This window comes from Euprymna scolopes, chromosome 23 (genome assembly GCF_053919585.1).
Source record: "Euprymna scolopes isolate OS-2025 chromosome 23, ASM5391958v1, whole genome shotgun sequence".
In the NCBI taxonomy this organism is placed as follows: domain Eukaryota; kingdom Metazoa; phylum Mollusca; class Cephalopoda; order Sepiida; family Sepiolidae; genus Euprymna; species Euprymna scolopes.
This window is the reverse complement of record NC_136504.1, coordinates 1,626,241-1,650,000: the sequence shown is the minus strand read 5'-3', so window position 1 is coordinate 1,650,000 and position 23,760 is coordinate 1,626,241. Positions and strand designations below refer to the sequence as shown.

Genomic DNA, 23,760 nt, shown 5'->3' with positions numbered 1-23,760 from the left:
TACACAGGTGGTCAGAAAAAAAACGTTTTGTCAACAAGAAAAGTTATGAATGGCAATTTTTTCGTTTTACAATTGAAAGCTTTTTACAAAAAAGGGAAATATTTTTAATGATTCCATCCAGCAAAAATTAATATTTTTTAAAATACTTTTGTTTATTATACAATCTATAAACAAAGAAAATTTTTAATTTAAGCCTTTTTTATGGAAAATGCTCCAGACGAGGTGTGAAGCCATTTGATGTAAGGAGCTAACAAGAATGAAATGATTATGGAAAAGACAGAAGATAAGGTTATAGGTAGGCGGAAAGGTAGTCAGCAAGAAAATGGTTCCACAAATCTGCAGTTCTTAGAAAGAACCTACGAGAATAAGAAGCTGTATTATAATGAAATATCAATACAGTAAATTGGTAATTCGACAGATGAGCTGGAATAAAGAAGCAAGGAATGGTTCAAGCAATTCTGAGAACATTAATAATATAGAAAAGACCGAGACTATCAACATCATGTCTGTTTGCAGTGAAGAAGGGAAGGGTGGGAGGTCAAATTGCAGATACATTTTTGCACCTTATCAAGAAGATAGAGATTCACCAGCCCAAATATAATGACAATACTCCATGTTATATTGTGATCTATATAATGTGTGTGTGTATGTATATATATATATGTATATATATATATATATATATATATATATATATATATATATATATATATATATATACACGTGTTTCTGTGATCATCTAGTTGGTAGGATTGTATGCGAGTGTATACACGTGTCAGTTTGTGTTATCGTAATGTTCATTCAGCTGCGTTTACACATCTACAATTACACAAATTGATACAGTTCATAAATGGACAAAAACATTATGTGGAACCGTTTTTTAAATAAAATGACGAATAACATTTTCCGATGGGCTACTTCAGACAAAGAGCAAATACCTTTTCCCATTTCTTCTCTTTCATCGTTCTTCCATAGTTGTCACGCTACAAAAAAATAATTCTTCCTCCAAAGGAAAACGCTATGACGCGAAATTATATTTCTTAATATTAAAATTTATTCACGTTCCTGCATATCCTCAGAGTTACACAAATGCTTCTTTTCTAGAGTCTTACATTTCTCTTAATTAGTCGAAATGCCTCCACGACTGATGGTCAAACTCTAACTCTGAGTTTCCTCTCTAAGCCCGACTTTCCACTTACATGTATATATAAAAAATCTTTGTTTTCAACTGATATTGCAAGTCAATCCTACCATTGTTTTGTCGAAAGCATAAACATATTTGCAAAATTTTAAAATTCAATGTTTTAATGACCAAACAAGTGCAAAATTTCTTTCAATAAAAAAAACATTTATTAAAATTAAATTAGATGTTTCAATTCATAACGGAATATTCATCAGGAAATACCATTTTTTTTCTCATATCAACAGTGCTTACTATAAACAGTAGACTTTCTATTACTTAACACATATGCGCTCGACCAGCATTTTTTCTACTATATCGGACATTTCAATCTTATACTTCACCAACATCTGAAGGAAAACGTGCCAAGCATTACCACCGTCATGAAAAAAAAATGTGTATTTTCTGATGAAGATTCTGTTTTAAATCGAGATATCGAATTTAATTTTAATGTTTATTTATTGAATGAAATTTGGACTTGTTTGGTCTTTAAACGAGAAAGTTTTTGAATTTTGCATTCCATATCAATTGTGCGCTTTCTATTATTCATAAGCATATTTGTTTGTTCTGATTGCACTTTTGTTTATGTAATTTCAAGTTAAGTTTAGAAACTTAACTTTCCAAATCTATTTTACTACGACTTAAAATCTAAAACTTGAACATTATTTTAACTTTGTGAAACATTCTATACTTTAAAATTAAGAATCAACAATTACATCACCATTCTCGCGCTTCCTTTCCTGGACACCCGCATCGTCTGGGAATCCCATTATTCAACACTTCATACATGGTCTGATAATAAATTTGTAGAGATAGAAAATAACCTCAAACATGAAAGTGTTTAGAGCGACAGAGAATTGATTTTACAAGAATCAGAAAAGGCAAGGGATTAAATATATGAACTCCAAAAAATATTTGATGAGAAAAAAAAAACAAGAAGTTTCTCCAATTTTTCAAGATTTATGACTTGTATACCAACATTTTCTATTCTCAACCCAGGCTTAGGGTTAGTAATAGGGTTTAATGAATAGTGGGGAGGGGGTATCTGGGTTACATTTAAGAGTTAAGTTTGGTTTGGGTTCATTTGAGTTGTAAAATTTTTATTAAATGTATTATTAGATATTTCTTTTGAGTTGTTTATTCACACGAAATAATGATTGTTTCATGCAATCTGGATATTAAATTAACTTGTATCATGTGGTCAGCACTTTCTCACAAATGAAGTCAATAAACCTATCTTCCCCTCCCCTATGAAAATGAGATGTAATTCTTGAGAGGACTTTTTTTTTCTACTTGGGAGTCACCAAGGGCCACTCGAGGATACTGGTTAATGAATGTAAGATGGTAGTGTAGTAATTGTTCATGGTGTAAATTTTCTAGAATTTGATTATTTATGGGGATGGCGCAACAAAAACTTGTTTACATTGGATTTGAAGACTACCATGTTGTATTCAACCAGAAAGCAGGCCAGCAGAACAGTGTTCCACAAGTGCTTGCTGTAAGAAAACAGTTGCATGTGAACCGAGAATGATTTAAATCCAAGGCGATCACGATTATGCAAATTTAGGGACTGTTGCGGGGTTCGAAATGGCAGAATAAAGACGGATTTGTTGCTCAAGAAACTTCTGCTTTGGACTCCACATTGTTTTGGTGTTGGTGAAAAAAGATTGCCGCTAGTTATATGAAAAATGAACATCTTTGTCGTTAAATTAAGAGAGCAAAATAATTCAGCTTGAGAGTGCGTTTTTCCAACTCCAAATAATTTTTCTGTCTAAAATAAAGAATTATCCAAATATGAGGTGCCTTCAATAAGTTTCCAGACTTTTTTCGTATGGGCATTTTTATTGATAGTACACACCTGAAACTCTAGTCCAACAACTTCGGGAAGGCTCCATGAAAGTCCTTGTGTGAGCATGTCAATGACCCTTGTCATAGCCTGTTTCATCTTGATATTCTAATAAATATAGCCTCTAAGGTTTTCCTTGAGCTTAGGGAATAATCAAAAGTTACAAGGGAGCCAGGTCTGAATTATACGGAGGGTGAGGAACTGTCTTGATGCCCATCTTGATCAAATAATCTGTGATAAGGGTGTGGAGTTGTGGACTGGTGCATTGTCCTGATGGAAATGTCACTGACCTGATTTGAAGAATATTGGCCTCTTCCAACAGAATCTCTCCCTGAACTCCCTTAAGACATCAACATAGTATTCCTTGTTGACTGTCCAGTGGGAACCTAATGCATGTAGATTGTGCTTGTGCTGTCAAAAAAAAAAAAGATCATGATAAGTTCATCGCAGGTCCCCAGAGCATCAAGGACTGCAGGGTCTGAATTGATCAGTTCGACCATCTCCTTGCTGTCATAACAATATCTTTCTTTCTGATCTTCTCTAAGCAAGTACCTTTAGGAAAATTTTGCACAAATCTTCCGCATCTTCAGTTCAAATAATTGTATGCAGTTCCCACACTGACATCAAACTGTGCACTTATTGTCTCTATAGATACACAACACTCCTTATCCATGAAATTCTTTATTTGGCCAATCAATTCTGGTGTTCTGACTTCCTTACTCTTCCCACACCTCTCATCATCCCTCATAGACTCCCTACCTTCCTTGAATCTCTTATGCTACTCAAAAACTGATGCTCGATTCATGCAAGATGGTCCAAAAGCCGTCAAGCATTCCATACGTTTCTGTGGCATTTTTCCAAGTTTAAAACAGAATTTTATTGCATATCGTTCTTCTAAAGTGTCCTCGTGTCCAGATTGCATTTTTGAAATTTACCAGCTGTGACAATCAGGTTTCAGTAGGGTGTGTATTCCAATTCCTACTGTAGCTGCTCATTTAAACCTCAAATCATAAAAATTAGTCATCACATAAGATGTATAGCAGTAATATGCTGAATTTTCCAGAGTCTACACCAATTTTAAATGCTTGTACAAAAAAGTCTGGAAAATTATTGAAGGCACTTCATATGTCTTTCAATGAATGCATTCTGTTTTTAGTTAACTAGAGATAAAATAAAAATGAAGGCTAAAAATTACTGAATGTTTCTTGGTTTTTTACTGCATCTGATAATTGGTGTAGAGATATATCAGTTTAGGAACTGGTCTACCAAGTGGCTTCATGCACGCCGAACACATAAACACGGATGGTGGTGAGTGGTGGTGGTGGGGGTGGGGTGAGTTAGATGGTGATGTAAATTTTCTCTTTCTTTTTCCATTTCTTTTTCCTTCCTCCTTTTTCCCATAACACAGACAAGAATGGATGTGGCACTCACACGCTCCAAGTGTGTTTTACACATGCAAACCGATGCTGTATTTAAATGAACTTTCATGTACTATCCAGCTTTACCGAGGTAAACCCAAACATTGGAAATCATGAATTGCCTTGGTAACTACTTTAGACAAAATATTTAATTTCAGTTCATATCTGATCGGCAAATATCAAAAACACGTATGCACGCACACATACACACACGTCTTATGCATTTTTCACGAAAGCTATTGTTTATGAAAAATGTATAAATATTCTTTGTTTAAATAAAGTCTACAGTTGTGTATACATAAACTTGGTATCAATTTTCATTAATTTGTCATCGAACGCACCAGCATACCACGACAGGGGAAAGGTTGGGGAGGAGGTTAAAAATTTAGGATGATAATTTGGAAGTGAAGTTCAGGTTTTTATTTTTTATTTTTATTTACTTTTGAATTTATTTTTCTTAAAGATTTAATGCGATTGTTGTGAAACTTTGGTGTTTACGCATAAAAACATTTTTACTTTAAGGAAAAACATGTCATGCTGAAATTAGTGTATTTCCAAAAATTATGAAAAAATGATCAAGTAGAAGATTTGCTAGAATTATTCCCCCCCCCAAAAAAAAAAACAAACATTGTTATTAATCGACCTGCCATTTTCTAATTTGAAAGAGCAAAAGTGAAACAAGGGAGATAAGTCAGTTATTATACAGAATAGACTAAACTGCTAAAACTGTATTATTCGATGAATTTTATTTTTTCTTGTAATGCTTTTTCTACTCAATTTATTTTTGGAAGTTTTACTAATTTTCACATGACAATTATGTAATAGTTGTTTTGTTTTTTTACTTCAAATTCATTTTTTTAGTATTGAATTATGATGCAAAAGCATTGAAACTTTATTGTAATTCAGTTTAACTTTTTTTTTCAATTTAATTGTGTGTGTAACTTTTAAATTGAGCTGTACAGCCTTACGAAGACTTGCCTATAGCAATCTGGATTGCATGGTGGAACACAAAATGATTAGGAAAAGTGGTTTCATCCATCTTTCTCTCTCATCTATCTTATTGCTTTTTGTACACAGGTTGGACGACTCTGCGGTCACGAAAAGAAAAGAAACCAAAGGGCAAGGAAGAAGTGACGACTGCCTCAGTCCCAAATGAAAAGCCCACCCAACCTGTGAAAACTGCTCCTGCTAAAGAGAAACAGCCATCCCCTGTGGCGGAGAAACCAGCCAAGAAAAAGTCTCCCTCTGTAGAAAAACCTCCCCAAAAAGAGAAGGCTTCTCCCCAAGCAGAAAAACCAGCAAAGAAAGAGAAAACTCCTCCAGCAGAAAAACCAGCAAAGAAAGAGAAAACTCCCCCAGCTGAAAAACCTTCCAAGAAGGAGAAAGTTCCTCCAGCGGAAAAACCTTCCAAGAAGGAGAAAACTCCTCCAACTGAAAAGCCAGCAAAGAAAGAGAAAACTCCTCCAGCAGAAAAACCTTCCAAGAAAGAGAATGAAGCCCCCGCAGCTGAAAAGTTAACCAAAAAAGAAAAGGCCAAAAAACCTGCTGAGGTAAAAGTCAAAATTATTATGAAGAATTCTTCAAGAATATCAAAATAAAACAACTTTTAAGAAAAAAAAGTAATTTTGAAACAAATAAAAAAAACAAAATTTTTGAGAAAAATTAAATGAATTTTGCTGAAAGTTCAATGTTTTCTGGGATATTAAATTTTCCCTCCTGACTAATCTGGCAGAATCTTCTAGAATATATTTCTCTTGCTTTCAAAGTGAAAAAGAGATAGTTAAACAAAATGTTTATTTTTATAAAATGTTTGGTTCTCATCAAGAATTCAATCTGATTATAAAAACAAAAATACAGAAAAAAATCTTTATAATGTACAAAAATTAACGAATATGTTGTTACGTAAGTTGATCAAGTAGTGATTTTTTTTTTTTTTTTTTTTAATAGAAAATCATTTTTTTACGATTTTTAGCGATTAACCCTTTATGACCTGAATTAAAATGTAGATGATTAAAAAAATATTTATTATTAATTTTAGTTAGTTTAAAAGGGTAATGATACTATGATTGTCTTCAAACTAAAAAAATTATGAAGTTGAATAGTTAAATTACCACTGAGAATTTTTACATTTCATAAACTTACCTTCATTATTATCCATAGTGCTTGAAAAGTGTGTTTATGACAACAAACGAAATCCTCCACTCTGAGACAGTTGGCGGCATACTGAATGTTAGGAATGGACAGTTGCAATTTGGAGCTATCTGACATCTACCCAGATACTGAACTATTATGTACAAGGCGTGTTTGAATCAATTCCCACTTTATTTATACCGTTATATTCATTTATTTACGACTCAATGAATTAGTTCAACCAGGTCATAAAAGGTTAATAATATATTGTAGCTATTAAGTCTGATTTTTAAATTTCGGTAGTTTGAATTGAGTTATCTCTCTTTATTAAATATGGTTCATCAAGACACACCATTCTTGCTTCCTTATAAAATTTGATTTTCACAGTTAAAAATACTACTTGATCAATTTGCATAATTTTTGGAATATGACATTTTTGCTTCATGACGGGTACATACATCATAAAGATTTTTCTGTTTTTTTTTTTTTGTTTTTTTTATAGGTTGAATTTTCAACTTGCACCAAATATTTTCATCTGTTTTCAATCTGTGCCATCAAAATCAAGGGGAGGTCACTCTCATAATCTACATGTGCAGTTCTTTTTTTTAATCCACTCCCTACATTTACTAACACACAGAAGTGTAAATGTAATGTGAACGGCCATCTCACTGCTCAACTCCCATACTTAGTGCACCTCTGTAGACATGGTACAAAATAATAATGCCTTACATTCAAGTGGCAGTATGTCTTGTTTAGGATAAATTAGAGTAAAAAAAATTCATTTACCACACGTATTAAATAATTTGATGAAATGGACACCAATTTACAAATCATAATTCGACATTTCGTTCCACTGATTTCAAATCGTCTTTCAAACCAAAATGACCTTAAATGACATTCACTGTGACATTGCCATTCTGATGAAGTCATAGTACCTGTCAGATTCTCATTTCTCAGTTAAATAGAATTTATCACTTGTTGATGACTTATTTTTTTTACAAAATAGGATAACAAATGAAGCTACAAATTTGTATATACAAATTGCAAATAACTGCACGAAGTGAATTACACAAAAAACGATACCATAAATTTGAACATTTGAAGAATTAAACATTTTCTTGGTAGTTGTCCAGAATTCTATCGATTTTTTTTTTTTTTTTTTTTTTTTTTTTTTTTTTTTAATATATAAAAATTTATTATATACATAGGTGACTGAATGAAAAGATCATATTCCAAAAATCATATAACAGTTTTATTTTTATAAAGGAAATGATTTTAAGTAATTAATAGGAAATTGTAAGCATTGCAAGGCTGAGCTTGTAAGTTTGAATTTTTGTGAAATTATCTGCCTTTTTTTTTTTTTTAAGATGGCGATGCAAGACAGCTCCCTTTTGCTTATTCATAAAATTTGTTTTCCTTAGTTAAAGATAAACTATTTGATCAATTTACATGATTTTTGGAATATGACATTTTCATTTTGTGACATGTACGTACATCATACAGATTTTTATTTTTGTATTTTTAACCTGGAATTTGGGACAAGAACCCATTCTCTTCCAAAATGACTGAATTCAGCATTAAAAACCCTAGAAAGTTAATATGCACGAAAACAACTAAACTAAATCATGGATATTTGAAAATCTTAAATCAACATGAAAATATCTATAAAACTTTTGTTTACTTTTTAATGCGTTTCAAATCGTTTTAGACATGTTAAAACTTGATCTCTTTATTCCTTAGCCGCAACAACAACAGCAAACTAAGAATGCCAACAAAAGTCCTTCCCCTTCGAAGGAAACGGCATCAGAACCAAAGAAATCTAAGAGTAAATCACCACCCGCTCAAAAACCAGTCGCAGAAGCACCAATTTCTCCAAAACAGGAGACAACAACCCAATCAAAAAAGAAATCCTCACCCAGAACAAAAACTCCTCTTGGGGAAATTGTTGAACAGGTAAACAAAAAAAAAAAATGGAGATTTTAAAAAAATATCAACTTTTTATTGTGTTTAGCTTTATATTTTAATTAATCAAATCAAAGCATTTTTTTGGTTGCAGTTTTGTTCTTTTTTTGCTTTTTTCTTTTAATAAAAAAAAAAATGTTTTTTTTTTTTATTGTAGAACTTTTTTCTCTTTTTTTCTCCTTCCTTCTCCCATCTTTGTCTCATTTTGTCTCTCTCCCTTTTTCCCCATCTCTTTTCTACTTCTCGCTTTCTCATCTCTCTCTCTCTCTCTCTCTCTCAATAATATCGGTTTTCTTTGTTTTTTATTTTTTCATTAAAATACTAAATTGGAAGAACTTGAAGACAATTCCAGATGGATTTTAAAAAGAATTGTTTTATTCTTCAGAAAAAATTTAAGATTTGAAATAAAAATGAATCCATTTTAATAAGATTTTGATGCCATTTTTTAATATAAATCCTTTCATATAAACTTTAATTCGACCAAAATTTGCATCCTTCATACAACCATGAACAATTTTCTATCTAAGATTGGTAACTTGTGTGTCATGGCTGCCAAACGATACAATTTATTTACTTCTTTAGAATTTAACGTGAATAACTTTTTTAAAAACTCCGTCTTAAAATCGTTAAAAGCAAAAAGGTGCTTTATTATTAGAGTAAAATTTAAAAATTAAAAGCAATCGAATTTCAAGTAAAACCAATTGTATCTATTTAACTGGCATGTAACAGTAATGAAAATATCCAAAAATTATGAAAAATGATAATTAATTATGAAAATATTTTTCAGCGACAGTTAGCGAAAATTGTGTTTTGATAAAAAAAAAAAAAAAATGGAGAGTTCAAATTGTAACAAGGGAGGTAATCATTTTAAAAAACTTTGAAAATTTTAGGCCAATTTAGCAAAACTCATTTTGGCTAATTGGCTTTTGAAAACTGTTTTCATTAATAATTTTTCTATCTTATCATTTTTCCTAATTTTTGGATATGTTAATTACTGTGACGTGACAATTAAGTAGATATGATTGGTTTTACTTGAAATTTGATATTTTAATTTTCAAATTTCCCTGTTATAACAAAGAAGCTTTAAAAAATTTCACAAATAAAAATACAAATATCATAAATATGAGTTAATATTGCAAAAACACTACATTACAGAAATTAACCCCCTCCAGATGCCATTTTGAAAACTATTTGAAGAAACAAGGGAAATAACTCCAAATCGAAATTTTAGAAAGCCATTCTTAACATGGGCAGGAGGGAGGGACATTGGAAAAACTCAAATTTGCTAAAAAAAAATCATTTTATTTGTAAAAATAAAATTACTTAATCAATTTACATGATTTTTGGCATTTGATATTTTCTTTCTGCCATGGATGCAGGCATCATACAGATTTTTCTTTATTTTTATTTTTTTAATGAGTAGCGGGGAGCGGTTCAAGCGCGAAATCAGTTTTTTAAATTATGCAAATTTTAGAAATCTTTTCTGGCTTTGTCTTTTTTTCCCCCCCTTATTCTATTTGGAATTGCAAACGTGTTGGCTTCTTTTGTTTTTGCTATTCCAAACATGTTTCTTTCTCTCTCGCATGTCCGACAGGATTTTGTGCTTGTCTCTTACGCTGAAGATGCTGTAGACAATGGTCAACAGGAGAGCAGCCCTTCAGCTCGTAAAAATAAAAAGAAAAAGAAACCTTCGTCGGGTGGCCAAACTGAGATTCAGAATAACCAACCAAAGGACGAGAAGAAAAAAACTGCAACCACCACCACGAAAGCCGATAAGAAAACTGTCCCAGAACAACAACCCAAAAAGAAGAATACTCCTGCAGAAACACCGGCAGAGAAACCAGCCCCCGCAGAAGCAACTAAAAGTCCTAAAAAGAAAAAAAATAAACCATCAACAGCTGAAAAGGTGAGATTTTTATCCTTACGCCATCTCCTTCAATCTCACCTGGTGCAACATTCACTTTGGGCAAAGGAGATTTTAATCAGATCCCTTTTCTTTTCTTTTTTTTTTTTTTTTTTTCTTCTAGTTGGGAGTCACAATTTATCAAGGCCCGAAGGCCACTCAAGGATAAGGGTTAATGAATGTAATATTGTAATAGTGTGGTAATCATTAATGGTGTAAATTGTGTCGAATTTGATTATTTATGGCGACGGCTCAACAAGAACTTGTAAAGTTACCATGTTGTATTCGACCGGGAAGCAGAACAGTATTCCACAGGCGGGCAGTTCTGGGAAAAAAGCTTTCTTCATGAAATCTGCATTTCAATTTAGGTACAGTTAGAGAGTAGGGGAAATCGTATGTAGTGGTTGTAGCTCGTCTAGTGATTTTTGTGAACATTTGGCAAGGCGGAACAATAGATTGGAGTTCAGAAGGGGAATTTTCTAGAGAATTCACAAGTGGTCATCCCTAGTTTCACTTACATCTTGGTCAGACAAGATGATTTGGACAATGTTAGCTTTTGTTTTTTATTTTTTATTTTTTATTTTTTTTTTTTGCAGAGAGGTGTCGTCATCGTCGCATATCTCGAATGCTTGACATTCCCAAATCATCTGATACTGACCAGTCTCAATATCTTTTAACTTTGGGGAAATGAAATCATGTCTGTTAACATGATTGCATACTTATACGGCACAATCACGTTGACCCACCGATTCTTGCAAGATCACAGAAGTTAAGCAACGATGAGCCTGGCCAGTACCAGATGGGGGACCATCCACTTATCTCAGCATTGTTTCTAGTCATATTGAACTTAGATATATATTTGTAACTGGAAACAAAACGATTGCCGACTCAGGCGAGGTTTGATTAGAGATTGTGCAATTCTTGCCACAATAATTTCACACACAGGCACCTTTTTTTTTTTTAATCTAAACTTAATTAACAAACACCGTAGTTGTTGATACATTTTTTTTTATTGTTTGTTTTTTGCCTTCTCATTATTTTTTTTACTATTACATACCTTAAATTTGTTAGGATTTTTTGAAATTCTTTGAATAAAGAGAAAAAAACTTTTTCAGTCTTCTAGTATTGTTAATTATTTGACAATCTCACTAACCCTCATCGTCGAGTGGATTTGGGTCTTGACTCAGTCATATAAAAAGAAAAACTGAAAAAAAACTTTTGTTTACTAACAATACTAATACTTCACGTTAGCTGCTGCTGATGTCTCTCGATAAATAGATATTCAGAGGCACATAAACTGATTTTGTCGTTCTGCAAGTCATGTGGAGATCGAAGTAGATTTCTTAACTTTGCTTTTTATGTCTTTCACGGAAGAAACGCGTTCATGTCTCTCTTCCCACCCTTCTTCTCGGTCTAATTTATCAAGTTATGAACCAAAATTTAAAAAAGAATTAATTTGGATTTTAAAATATTTTTCTTTTTTTTTGATTAAAAAATGTTTTGGTTTTGAATTTTTCCAATTTGAACTTTTGCTGTTTTTGCTTTTCTAAAAATAAATGCACGCCAATTTGAAGATTTCTGCTTGCATGTCATTCTAATTAACAACTTTCAGGAATAGATTTCCAAATTGTTTTATAGACAAAATTATCCATTTTTCTATTCCATTCACTTGTTTTCTGGTGCTACCAGATCAGGCTGTCTGAAGATATTTACCTAAAATGTACCAAACATTGATTGTTTTGTTTTTGTTTTTTTTTCTTTACAAAATGTACCAAACATTGATATTGTTTTTTTTCTTTACAAAATCCAAAAACAATTTTCCTCTACAAAACAACCAAACCAAACATCATGAATAAATATTTGAAAATATACAAAACTTGAAGCATAAAATTTTTTTTCACAATGACTGAATTTGGTATTAAATAGCCAGAAAGGGTTTCTATGCCATAAAACAAAACCATTCATTCAATTATAAAATTTTTCTAAAAATATATATACAGAACACTGTTATGTATCAGCTTTTTTGTCAGCTCAAAGTTTTTTGATTTTCCCTTGGATACCAATTTCAATGACACATCTTTATGACAAAGCTTCCATTCTTAGTCTCACACCGTCAATATCTGCAACAGAGAGATGAAACTTTCAGGTTATGAATGCATAAGTTAAGTCAGAACAATGTAATTTGCAATCCCCACTGATCCATTCGGGCGGAATAAAATACGAGGCATTACTTTTAGAATCCCCCTCATATATAAAAAAATAAAACTAATTTCAGTCCTTTAAAAAATAAATGATAATTTTCCCTTGCTGAAAAGTATGAAAGCTGTTGTGCACAATTTAATATAAAATTGTTTGCAATTTAATATAAAATTGTGTGCAATTTAATATAAAATTGTTTGCAATTTAATATAAAATTGTTTGCAATTTCCTATAAAATTGTTTGCAATTTAATATAAAATTGTGTGCAATTTAATATAAAATTGTGTGCAATTTAATATAAAATTGTTTGCAATTTCCTATAAAATTGTTTGCAATTTAATATAAAATTGTGTGCAATTTAATATAAAATTGTGTGCAATTTAATATAAAATTGTGTGCAATTTAATATAAAATTGTGTGCAATTTCATATAAAATTGTTTGCAATTTAATATAAAATTGTTTGCAATTTAATATAAAATTGTGTGCAATTTAATATAAAATTGTGTGCAATTTAATATAAAATTGTGTGCAATTTAATATAAAATTGTGTGCAATTTAATATTAAATTGTTTGCAATTTAATATAAAATTGTTTGCAATTTAATATAAAATTGTTTGCAATTTAATATAAAATTGTTTGCAATTTAATATAAAATTGTGTGCAATTTAATATAAAATTGTTTGCAATTTAATATAAAATTGTGTGCAATTTAATATAAAATTGTGTGCAATTTAATATAAAATTGTGTGCAATTTAATATAAAATTGTGTGCAATTTAATATAAAATTGTGTGCAATTTAATATACAATTGTGTGCAATTTAATATACAATTGTTTGCAATTTAATATACAATTGTTTGCAATTTAATATACAATTGTTTGCAATTTAATATAAAATTGTGTGCAATTTAATATAAAATTGTGTGCAATTTAATATAAAATTGTGTGCAATTTAATATAAAATTGTGTGCAATTTAATATAAAATTGTGTGCAATTTAATATAAAATTGTTTGCAATTTAATATGAAATTGTTTGCAATTTAATATGAAATTGTTTGCAATTTAATATGAAATTGTTTTCAATTTAATATGAAATTGTTTTCAATTTAATATAAAATTGTGTGCAATTTAATATAAAATTGTGTGCAATTTAATATAAAATTGTTTGCAATTTAATATAAAATTGTTTGCAATTTAATATAAAATTGTGCACAATTTAATATAAAATTGTGTGCAATTTAATATAAAATTGTGTGCAATTTAATATAAAATTGTTTGCAATTTCCTATAAAATTGTTTGCAATTTAATATAAAATTGTGTGCAATTTAATATAAAATTGTGTGCAATTTCATATAAAATTGTTTGCAATTTAATATAAAATTGTTTGCAATTTAATATAAAATTGTGTGCAATTTAATATAAAATTGTGTGCAATTTAATATAAAATTGTGTGCAATTTAATATAAAATTGTGTGCAATTTAATATAAAATTGTGTGCAATTTAATATTAAATTGTTTGCAATTTAATATAAAATTGTTTGCAATTTAATATAAAATTGTTTGCAATTTAATATAAAATTGTGTGCAATTTAATATAAAATTGTGTGCAATTTAATATAAAATTGTTTGCAATTTAATATAAAATTGTGTGCAATTTAATATAAAATTGTGTGCAATTTAATATAAAATTGTGTGCAATTTAATATAAAATTGTGTGCAATTTAATATAAAATTGTGTGCAATTTAATATAAAATTGTGTGCAATTTAATATACAATTGTTTGCAATTTAATATACAATTGTTTGCAATTTAATATAAAATTGTTTGCAATTTAATATAAAATTGTGTGCAATTTAATATAAAATTGTGTGCAATTTAATATAAAATTGTGTGCAATTTAATATAAAATTGTGTGCAATTTAATATAAAATTGTTTGCAATTTAATATGAAATTGTTTGCAATTTAATATGAAATTGTTTTCAATTTAATATGAAATTGTTTTCAATTTAATATGAAATTGTTTTCAATTTAATATAAAATTGTGTGCAATTTAATATAAAATTGTTTGCAATTTAATATAAAATTGTGTGCAATTTAATATAAAATTGTGTGCAATTTAATATAAACTGTGTGCAATCTAATATAAAATTGTGTGATATCTATATATATAAAAGTGAAAATGTGTGTTCGCTTTTTGTGTATGTCCAAGAAAGGTTTTTTTTTTTTTTAGAGAAGCGGTCGGTCGCCTAACAACTTTTTAAAAACTTTTTATATCACATGTAAATCGTAATATCTCAGAGTTTACAACGGAGCTCGCCTGTCTATTTAATTGGCTCGACTTCAGGAAGATAAATATTCAACAGTTTTCGCTCGACGCATGTGGGTTAGGCCTTTTCCTATAATAAAAGCGACACTAATTGTCTAGGTATTTTTCCCGTCTCGATCGCTGGAAATGTCTGAAAGCAATGAGCTTTACTCAATGTGGAAATATTATTTCCTTGTATCAGAAGACAATTGCTATTCAATTTCGACAAGTGGAGCTGTTTCCCCCTACTCCCAACGTCTTGGAAAAAAATGAAAAGCGTTCCGCACTAAATGATACCCCCGCAGTCAAAAGTTGATCTCATTTAGTCATTAAAATGTGCACCTGCTAATTTAAGTAATTAAATAAATTCAAACATGTTTCCGTTAGCATCTCGCAGTGGCCCAATGGTTAACATCGCACTTTTTTTTTTTTCACACTTTAATTTCCAACTTTGCCTCAAGGGTTCGATCCTCATACTTACTTACCAAAACATTTTTTTTATTTTAACCCCCCCATATGTTTTGATTAACCCAAAACCACACACACCTCCAAACACCCGGGCAATGCTGGGTACCCCTCGCTAGTTTAGTATAAAATTGTGCGCAATTTAAGGAATTTGTTGTTTTTTCTTCTGTCGATGTTTCTTCGTCTACTAAACTTTGTAAATATTTTTTGTCATTTATTTCAGGAAGCCAATGAAAATGCTGAACCCTCTTCAACCAATGCGAAGAATTCAAAAGACTCTGCCACTAAACCTGCTAAAACTCCAAAGGAACCAAAACCCAAAAGTCAAAACCCGTCAGCCCCGTCGTCGGACGTCGTAAATCCTGCCAAACCAGAGCAACAAAATTCTAGTAAGTTGAAACTTTAAAAAAAAAACAATTTTTTTATAAAAATATGGTAGGACGTATGCTGGGCCAGTTGTATGCGTATCATATGTTTAATGCCTAAAATTAAAATCTTTGTCTTGTAAATGAAGGAAAAAAATTATTTTTTAGAATTTAAAAAAAAAGTCGTTCTTTTTCTTCTGCTGCTGACACCTGAGTTAACCGTACAAAAAAAAATCTGTTCTTTTTCCCACTTACATGCGAAGTACGTACAAAATGACTTTGAGTGAGCAAGAAGCGATTTCTCTCCAATCAAAGAAATACGGTCTGTTCATATGCTCAAATTCGACATCTGCAAATTAAACCGCAGTCGAATTTGAGCATATGTCACCTTTTCACATCTTATTGGTTGCGTTTTGAGTTTTAAGCATCGCACACGCCATCCTTAGCTGCTTGTTTCCGTGACTGTTGTCACACTTTTCCCTGATCTCAATTACACATCAAGTATTTAAAAAAATGATCAATTACACATCAAGTATTTAAAAAAATCATCAATTACACATCAAGTATTTAAAAAAATGATCAATTACACATCAAGTATTTAAAAAAAATCATCAATTACACATCAAGTATTTAAAAAATCATCAATTACACATCAAGTATTTAAAAAAAATCATCAATTACACATCAAGTATTTAAAAAAAATCATCAACTACACATCAAGTATTTAAAAAAATCATCAATTACACATCAAGTATTTAAAAAAAATCATCAATTACACATCAAGTATTTAAAAAAATCATCAATTACACATCAAGTATTTTAAAAAATCATCAATTACAAATCAAGTATTTAAAAAAATCATCAATTACACATCAAGTATTTAAAAAAAATCATCAATTACACATCAAGTATTTTAAAAAAAATCATCAATTACACATCAAGTATTTAAAAAAATCATCAATTACACATCAAGTATTTAAAAAATCATCAATTACACATCAAGTATTTAAAAAAATCATCAATTACACATCAAGTATTTAAAAAAAATCATCAATTACACATCAAGTATTTAAAAAAATTATCAATTACACATCAAGTATTTAAAAAAATCATCAATTACACATCAAGTATTTAAAAAATGATCAATTACACATCAAGTATTTAAAAAAATCATCAATTACACATCAAGTATTTAAAAAAAATCATCAATTACACATCAAGTATTTAAAAAAATGATCAATTACACATCAAGTATTTAAAAAAATGATCAATTACACATCAAGTATTTAAAAAAATGATCAATTACACATCAAGTATTTAAAAAAATCATCAATTACACATCAAGTATTTAAAAAAATGATCAATTACACATCAAGTATTTAAAAAAATGATCAATTACACATCAAGTATTTAAAAAAATGATCAATTACACATCAAGTATTTAAAAAAATGATCAATTACACATCAAGTATTTAAAAAAATCATCAATTACACATCAAGTATTTAAAAAAATGATCAATTACACATCAAGTATTTAAAAAAATGATCAATTACACATCAAGTATTTAAAAAAAATGATCAATTACACATCAAGTATTTAAAAAAATGATCAATTACACATCAAGTATTTAAAAAAATGATCAATTACACATCAAGTATTTAAAAAAATGATCAATTACACATCAAGTATTTAAAAAAATCATCAATTACACATCAAGTATTTAAAAAAAATCATCAATTACACATCAAGTATTTAAAAAATCATCAATTACACATCAAGTATTTAAAAAAAATCATCGATTACACATCAAGTATTTAAAAAATCATCAATTACACATCAAGTATTTAAAAAAATCATCAATTACACATCAAGTATTTAAAAAAAATCATCAATTACACATCAAGTATTTTAAAAAAATCATCAATTACACATCAAGTATTTAAAAAAATCATCAATTACACATCAAGTATTTAAAAAAATTATCAATTACACATCAAGTATTTAAAAAAAATCATCGATTACACATCAAGTAATTAAAAAAATCATCGATTACACATCAAGTAATTAAAAAAATCATCGATTACACATCAAGTAATTAAAAAAATCATCGATTACACATCAAGTATTTAAAAAAAATCATCAATTACACATCAAGTATTTAAAAAAAAATCATCAATTACACATCAAGTATTTAAAAAAATCATCAATTACACATCAAGTATTTAAAAAAATCATCAATTACACATCAAGTATTTAAAAAAATCATCAATTACACATCAAGTATTTAAAAAAATGATCAATTACACATCAAGTATTTAAAAAAAATGATCAATTACACATCAAGTATTTAAAAAAAATCATCAATTACACATCAAGTATTTAAAAAAAATCATCAATTACACATCAAGTATTTAAAAAAAATCATCAATTACACATCAAGTATTTAAAAAAAATCATCAATTACACATCAAGTATTTTAAAAAAAATCATTAATTACACATCAAGTATTTTAAAAAAAATCATCGATTACACATCAAGTATTTAAAAAAATCATCAATTACACATCAAGTATTTAAAAAAATCATCAATTACACATCAAGTATTTTAAAAAAATCATCAATTACACATCAAGTATTTAAAAAAAATCATCAATTACACATCAAGTATTTAAAAAAATCATCAATTACACATCAAGTATTTAAAAAAAATCATCAATTACACATCAAGTATTTAAAAAAATCATCAATTACACATCAAGTATTTAAAAAAAATCATCAATTACACATCAAGTATTTAAAAAAAATCATCAATTACACATCAAGTATTTAAAAAAATCATCAATTACACATCAAGTATTTAAAAAAATCATCAATTACACATCAAGTATTTAAAAAAAATCATCAATTACACATCAAGTATTTAAAAAAATCATCAATTACACATCAAGTATTTAAAAAAATCATCAATTACACATCAAGTATTTAAAAAAAATCATCAATTACACATCAAGTATTTAAAAAAAATCATCAATTACACATCAAGTATTTAAAAAAATCATCAATTACACATCAAGTATTTTAAAAAAATCATCAATTACACATCAAGTATTTAAAAAAAATCATCAATTACACATCAAGTATTTAATAAAATCATCAATTACACATCAAGTATTTAAAAAAATCATCAATTACACATCAAGTATTTAAAAAATCATCGATTACACATCAAGTATTTAAAAAAAATCATCGATTACACATCAAGTATTTAAAAAAATCATCAATTACACATCAAGTATTTAAAAAAATCATCGATTACACATCAAGTATTTAAAAAAATCATCGATTACACATCAAGTATTTAAAAAAAATCATCAATTACACATCAAGTATTTAAAAAAAATCATCAATTACACATCAAGTATTTAAAAAAAAATCATTAATTACACATCAAGTATTTAAAAAAATCATCAATTACACATCAAGTATTTAAAAAAATCATCAATTACACATCAAGTATTTAAAAAAAATCATCAATTACACATCAAGTATTTAAAAAAATGATCAATTACACATCAAGTATTTAAAAAAAATCATCAATTACACATCAAGTATTTAAAAAAATCATCAATTACACATCAAGTATTTAAAAAAAATCATCAATTACACATCAAGTATTTAAAAAAATCATCAATTACACATCAAGTATTTAAAAAAAATCATTAATTACACATCAAGTATTTAAAAAAAATCATCGATTACACATCAAGTATTTAAAAAAAATCATCGATTACACATCAAGTATTTAAAAAAATCATTAATTACACATCAAGTATTTAAAAAAAATCATTAATTACACATCAAGTATTTAAAAAAATCATCAATTACACATCAAGTATTTAAAAAATCATTAATTACACATCAAGTATTTAAAAAAATCATTAATTACACATCAAGTATTTAAAAAAATCATTAATTACACATCAAGTATTTAAAAAATCATCAATTACACATCAAGTATTTAAAAAATCATCAATTACACATCAAGTATTTAAAAAATCATCAATTACACATCAAGTATTTAAAAAAATCATCAATTACACATCAAGTATTTAAAAAAATCATCAATTACACATCAAGTATTTAAAAAAATCATCAATTACACATCAAGTATTTAAAAAAAATCATCAATTACACATCAAGTATTTAAAAAAATCATCAATTACACATCAAGTATTTAAAAAAATCATCAATTACACATCAAGTATTTAAAAAAAATCATCAATTACACATCAAGTATTTAAAAAAATCATCAATTACACATCAAGTATTTAAAAAAATCATCAATTACACATCAAGTATTTAAAAAAATGATCAATTACACATCAAGTATTTAAAAAAAATGATCAATTACACATCAAGTATTTAAAAAAATCATCAATTACACATCAAGTATTTAAAAAAAATCATCAATTACACATCAAGTATTTAAAAAAAATCATCAATTACACATCAAGTATTTAAAAAAAATCATCAATTACACATCAAGTATTTTAAAAAAAATCATTAATTACACATCAAGTATTTTAAAAAAAATCATCGATTACACATCAAGTATTTAAAAAAATCATCAATTACACATCAAGTATTTAAAAAAATCATCAATTACACATCAAGTAATTAAAAAAATTATCAATTACACATCAAGGATTTAAAAAAATCATCAATTACACATCAAGTATTTTTAAAAAAAAAAATTTTAATAGTGAATTATCTTGTTGGCGCTGTTTCTTTATTTTCTTCTTTTTTTTTTATTACATTTTCACCCCAAACAAGACACATCGCCACTTTGATGTAGGGGGCTACTATCTGGGACATTAGCTACAGGGGTACTATGTGGGGAGTTGGGCAGCAAGATGTTGGTTCACGTTACACTTGAACTTCTGCATGTCAGTACAGTTGGGGAAGCAGGAACTTGGAAGGGAATTCCAAAGTCCAGCGGTTCTGGGGAAGAAACTACTGGAGTAGAAGGCGCTCTTACATCTAAGGATCTCAACTGTGAAGGGGTGGGATTTTGCTGCTTATTGGGTTTGTCGGGTTATTTACATTGAGGGGGTACAAGTGCTTGCAGTTCGTCGGAGCATTCACCGTTAAAATACTTGTAGAACAGGCAGAGGGATGCTACATTGTGTCGATGGGACAGAGGCTGAAGCTTAGATGACAGTTCAGGACCTATTAGGTTGCCGACTCTCTTTTGAACCTTGTCTAGCAGCGAGAGACTAGTAGCAGATGCACCAGACCAAATATGACAACAATACTCCATACATGGGCGAATGGTGGCCTTATAGAGGTACAGGATACTTTCGGACATTAGTAGCTTTCTAGCACAGTAGAGAGAACCTACCTTTTTCGCAGCGGTCCTGGCAATGCTCTCAATGTAATTTTTCCAACTCCCGTTTCCTGTAAACGTTAGGCCGAGGAGTTTAAAAGATATACTTTCAAATAAAAAGTCTTTGGCCATTGCTATTGGTGGTAGAGAAGGTTTCTACCACTCTACCCTCCCCTGCTTTGTCAAGTGAATGGTATATACGCTCAGAGATTAGTTAGGATGTCTGCCGTAGAACGGGCTTGCCTAAATCCATATTGTTGATCGGTCAGAAGTTTAGCATCTGTAAGGTGATCATTTCCGAACATCTGTAGGCTTAGAACTAATTTAAATGATGTTGAAGCATTTCTCCTAACAAACACCCTGGATATTTTAGCTTCTATATTATTCAAATGAAAAAATATTTAATTTTAAGTGAAAAAATGGCACCTACGTCGGGTCTCAAAAAATAACAGATCCAAAAATTATGAAAAACGATAAGGTAGAAAAATAATTATTAATGAAAAAGGAACTTTTTTTTTTTTTTTACACAGGCATCACCACATTATCAAGGCCAAGAGGCCACTCAAGGATAAGGGTTCAAAAGTGTACAGATTGGTCAATATAGTAATCATTAGTAATGAAAATTTGGTAAATTTAATAACTTATATGGAACGGCTCATCAAGAACTTATTTACTTTAGACTTGAACACAACCATATTGTAGTCAGCCGGAAAGCAGGAAAACGGAAGACAATTCCACAGGCGTGCAGTTCTAAGAAAGAAGCTTTGTTCATGGAATCTACGTTTAGGTTTAGGCACAGATAAAGAGTGGGGGAAATTATTGATAGTGTTTACAGCTAGACGAGTGTTTCTTGTGAAAGTTTGGCGAGGGGGGGCCATAGATTGAAGCTCAGTTGAACACTTTCCATGAAAATAACGATACATCAGAGATAAACTCGCAACATCTCTTCTGTGAGATAGAGGTTGCAAGGAGGAGAAAAGGACATCTCCTACGAGGCTACGAAGTCTATTTTGAACTCTAACAAGGCAGGACAAGTCCTTTCTAGCAGCTCCTGCCCAGATGTGGCAACAGTATTCCATCCTTGGACGTACCTGGCTCTTATATAGGTAGAGAATAGCATCAGCAGTGAGATATCTACTGGATCGATAGAAAGATCCCACCATTTTTCCAGCGGCCTTGGCAACAGATTTGATATACGTGTTCCATTTAAGATCAGGAGTAATGGTCAAGCCCAGAAGCTTGTCAAAACTTGAGGCCTCCTGAAGACGAGAGCCATTCATTTCAATTGATGACAAATGTGAATTAGAATGTTGATGATGTAAAGAGAGAAGCTTGGTTTTAGATGCATTAAAAGTAACCAGCCACTCCTTTCCCCATTGTACTACGTGCTCAAGATCGGAGGAGAGAGAATTGGAGAGAACTTGGTCGTTTACTGTCTTAGATGTGTTACCATAAATGGTAGTGTCGTCAGCATAAATGTCTACAAATGATGTAAGGATATGATTTGGAAGATCATTAATGTAGATCAGGAAAAGAGTTGGGCCCAGGATGGATCCCTGAGGGACACCGGCATTAATACTGAGAGCTTCTGATTTTTGCCCCTCAACTACTACTCTTATGAACCTATCAGAAAGAAATGATTTAATAATTGAGAAGACTTTTCCAGCTATACCATAGTTAGCGATCTTATGAAGTAAACCTTTATGCCATACCCTATCAAAGGCTTTAGATATGTCAAGAGCAATTGCCCTAGAAAGATTGCCACCGTCGAGAGATTTGCTAATCCTATGCGATATAACTGTAAGGACATCTGCTGTAGATCTAGCAGAACGGAAACCATATTGAGTGTCACTAAGAAGGTTATTTTTGTTGAGATGTTTGATTACTTCTGTATTTAACACAGATTCTAGCAACTTACTCATGACGCACAGGAGACTTATTGGCCTGTACTGAGAGGGGGATGAGCGATCACCTGAATTCTTAAATACAGGGCATACTGATGAGATTTTCCAGGGAGATGGGAAACTATTCTCCTTAAGACAACGTTTAAACAGTTTTGTAAGTATGGGCGCTAATTCAGGTTGAAGTTTTTTGAGTACTATAATTGGAATACCATCAGGGCCAGTTGCTTTACTCGAATCAAGGTTTTTGATTAGCTTCGCAACATCACGTACAGATATACGTATATCACATAGCGTGTTTTCTGATACAGGAGGAAATATTGGGGGTTGGCGGTCTTGGTCGCAAAGGGTAGAATTAGCTGCAGAACACAACCATATTGTAGTCAGCCGGAAAGCAGGAAAATGGAAGACAATTCCACAAGCGTGCAGTTCTAAGAAAGAAGCTTTGTTCATGGAATCTACATTTAGGCTTAGGCACAGATAAAGAGTGGGGGGAATTATTGATAGTGTTTACAGCTAGACGAGTGTTTCTTGTGAAAGTTTGGCGAGGGGGGACCATAAACTGAAGCTAAGTCGAACACTTTACATGAAAATAACGATACATCAGAGACAAACTTGCAACATCTCTTCTGTGAGATAGAGGTTGCAGGGAAGAGAAAAGGACATCTCCTACGAGGCTATGAAGTCTATTTTGAACT

At 29.9% G+C, this 23,760-nt stretch overlaps 1 protein-coding gene across 2 annotated transcripts in view; it reads left to right on the top strand.

Annotated features, from left to right (window-relative positions):
* LOC145245722 (uncharacterized) overlaps nucleotides 1-23,760 on the top strand; it is an 86,463-nt gene that overhangs the window by 60,851 nt on the left and 1,852 nt on the right. For both annotated transcript variants that reach the window (XM_080107263.1, XM_080107264.1), the window contains 4 exons: nucleotides 5,522-5,994; nucleotides 8,315-8,527; nucleotides 10,131-10,442; nucleotides 15,634-15,799. In XM_080107263.1, coding sequence (XP_079963389.1) covers nucleotides 5,522-5,994; nucleotides 8,315-8,527; nucleotides 10,131-10,442; nucleotides 15,634-15,799 — 1,164 coding nt within the window. The remainder of the gene's footprint in view (nucleotides 1-5,521; nucleotides 5,995-8,314; nucleotides 8,528-10,130; nucleotides 10,443-15,633; nucleotides 15,800-23,760) is intronic.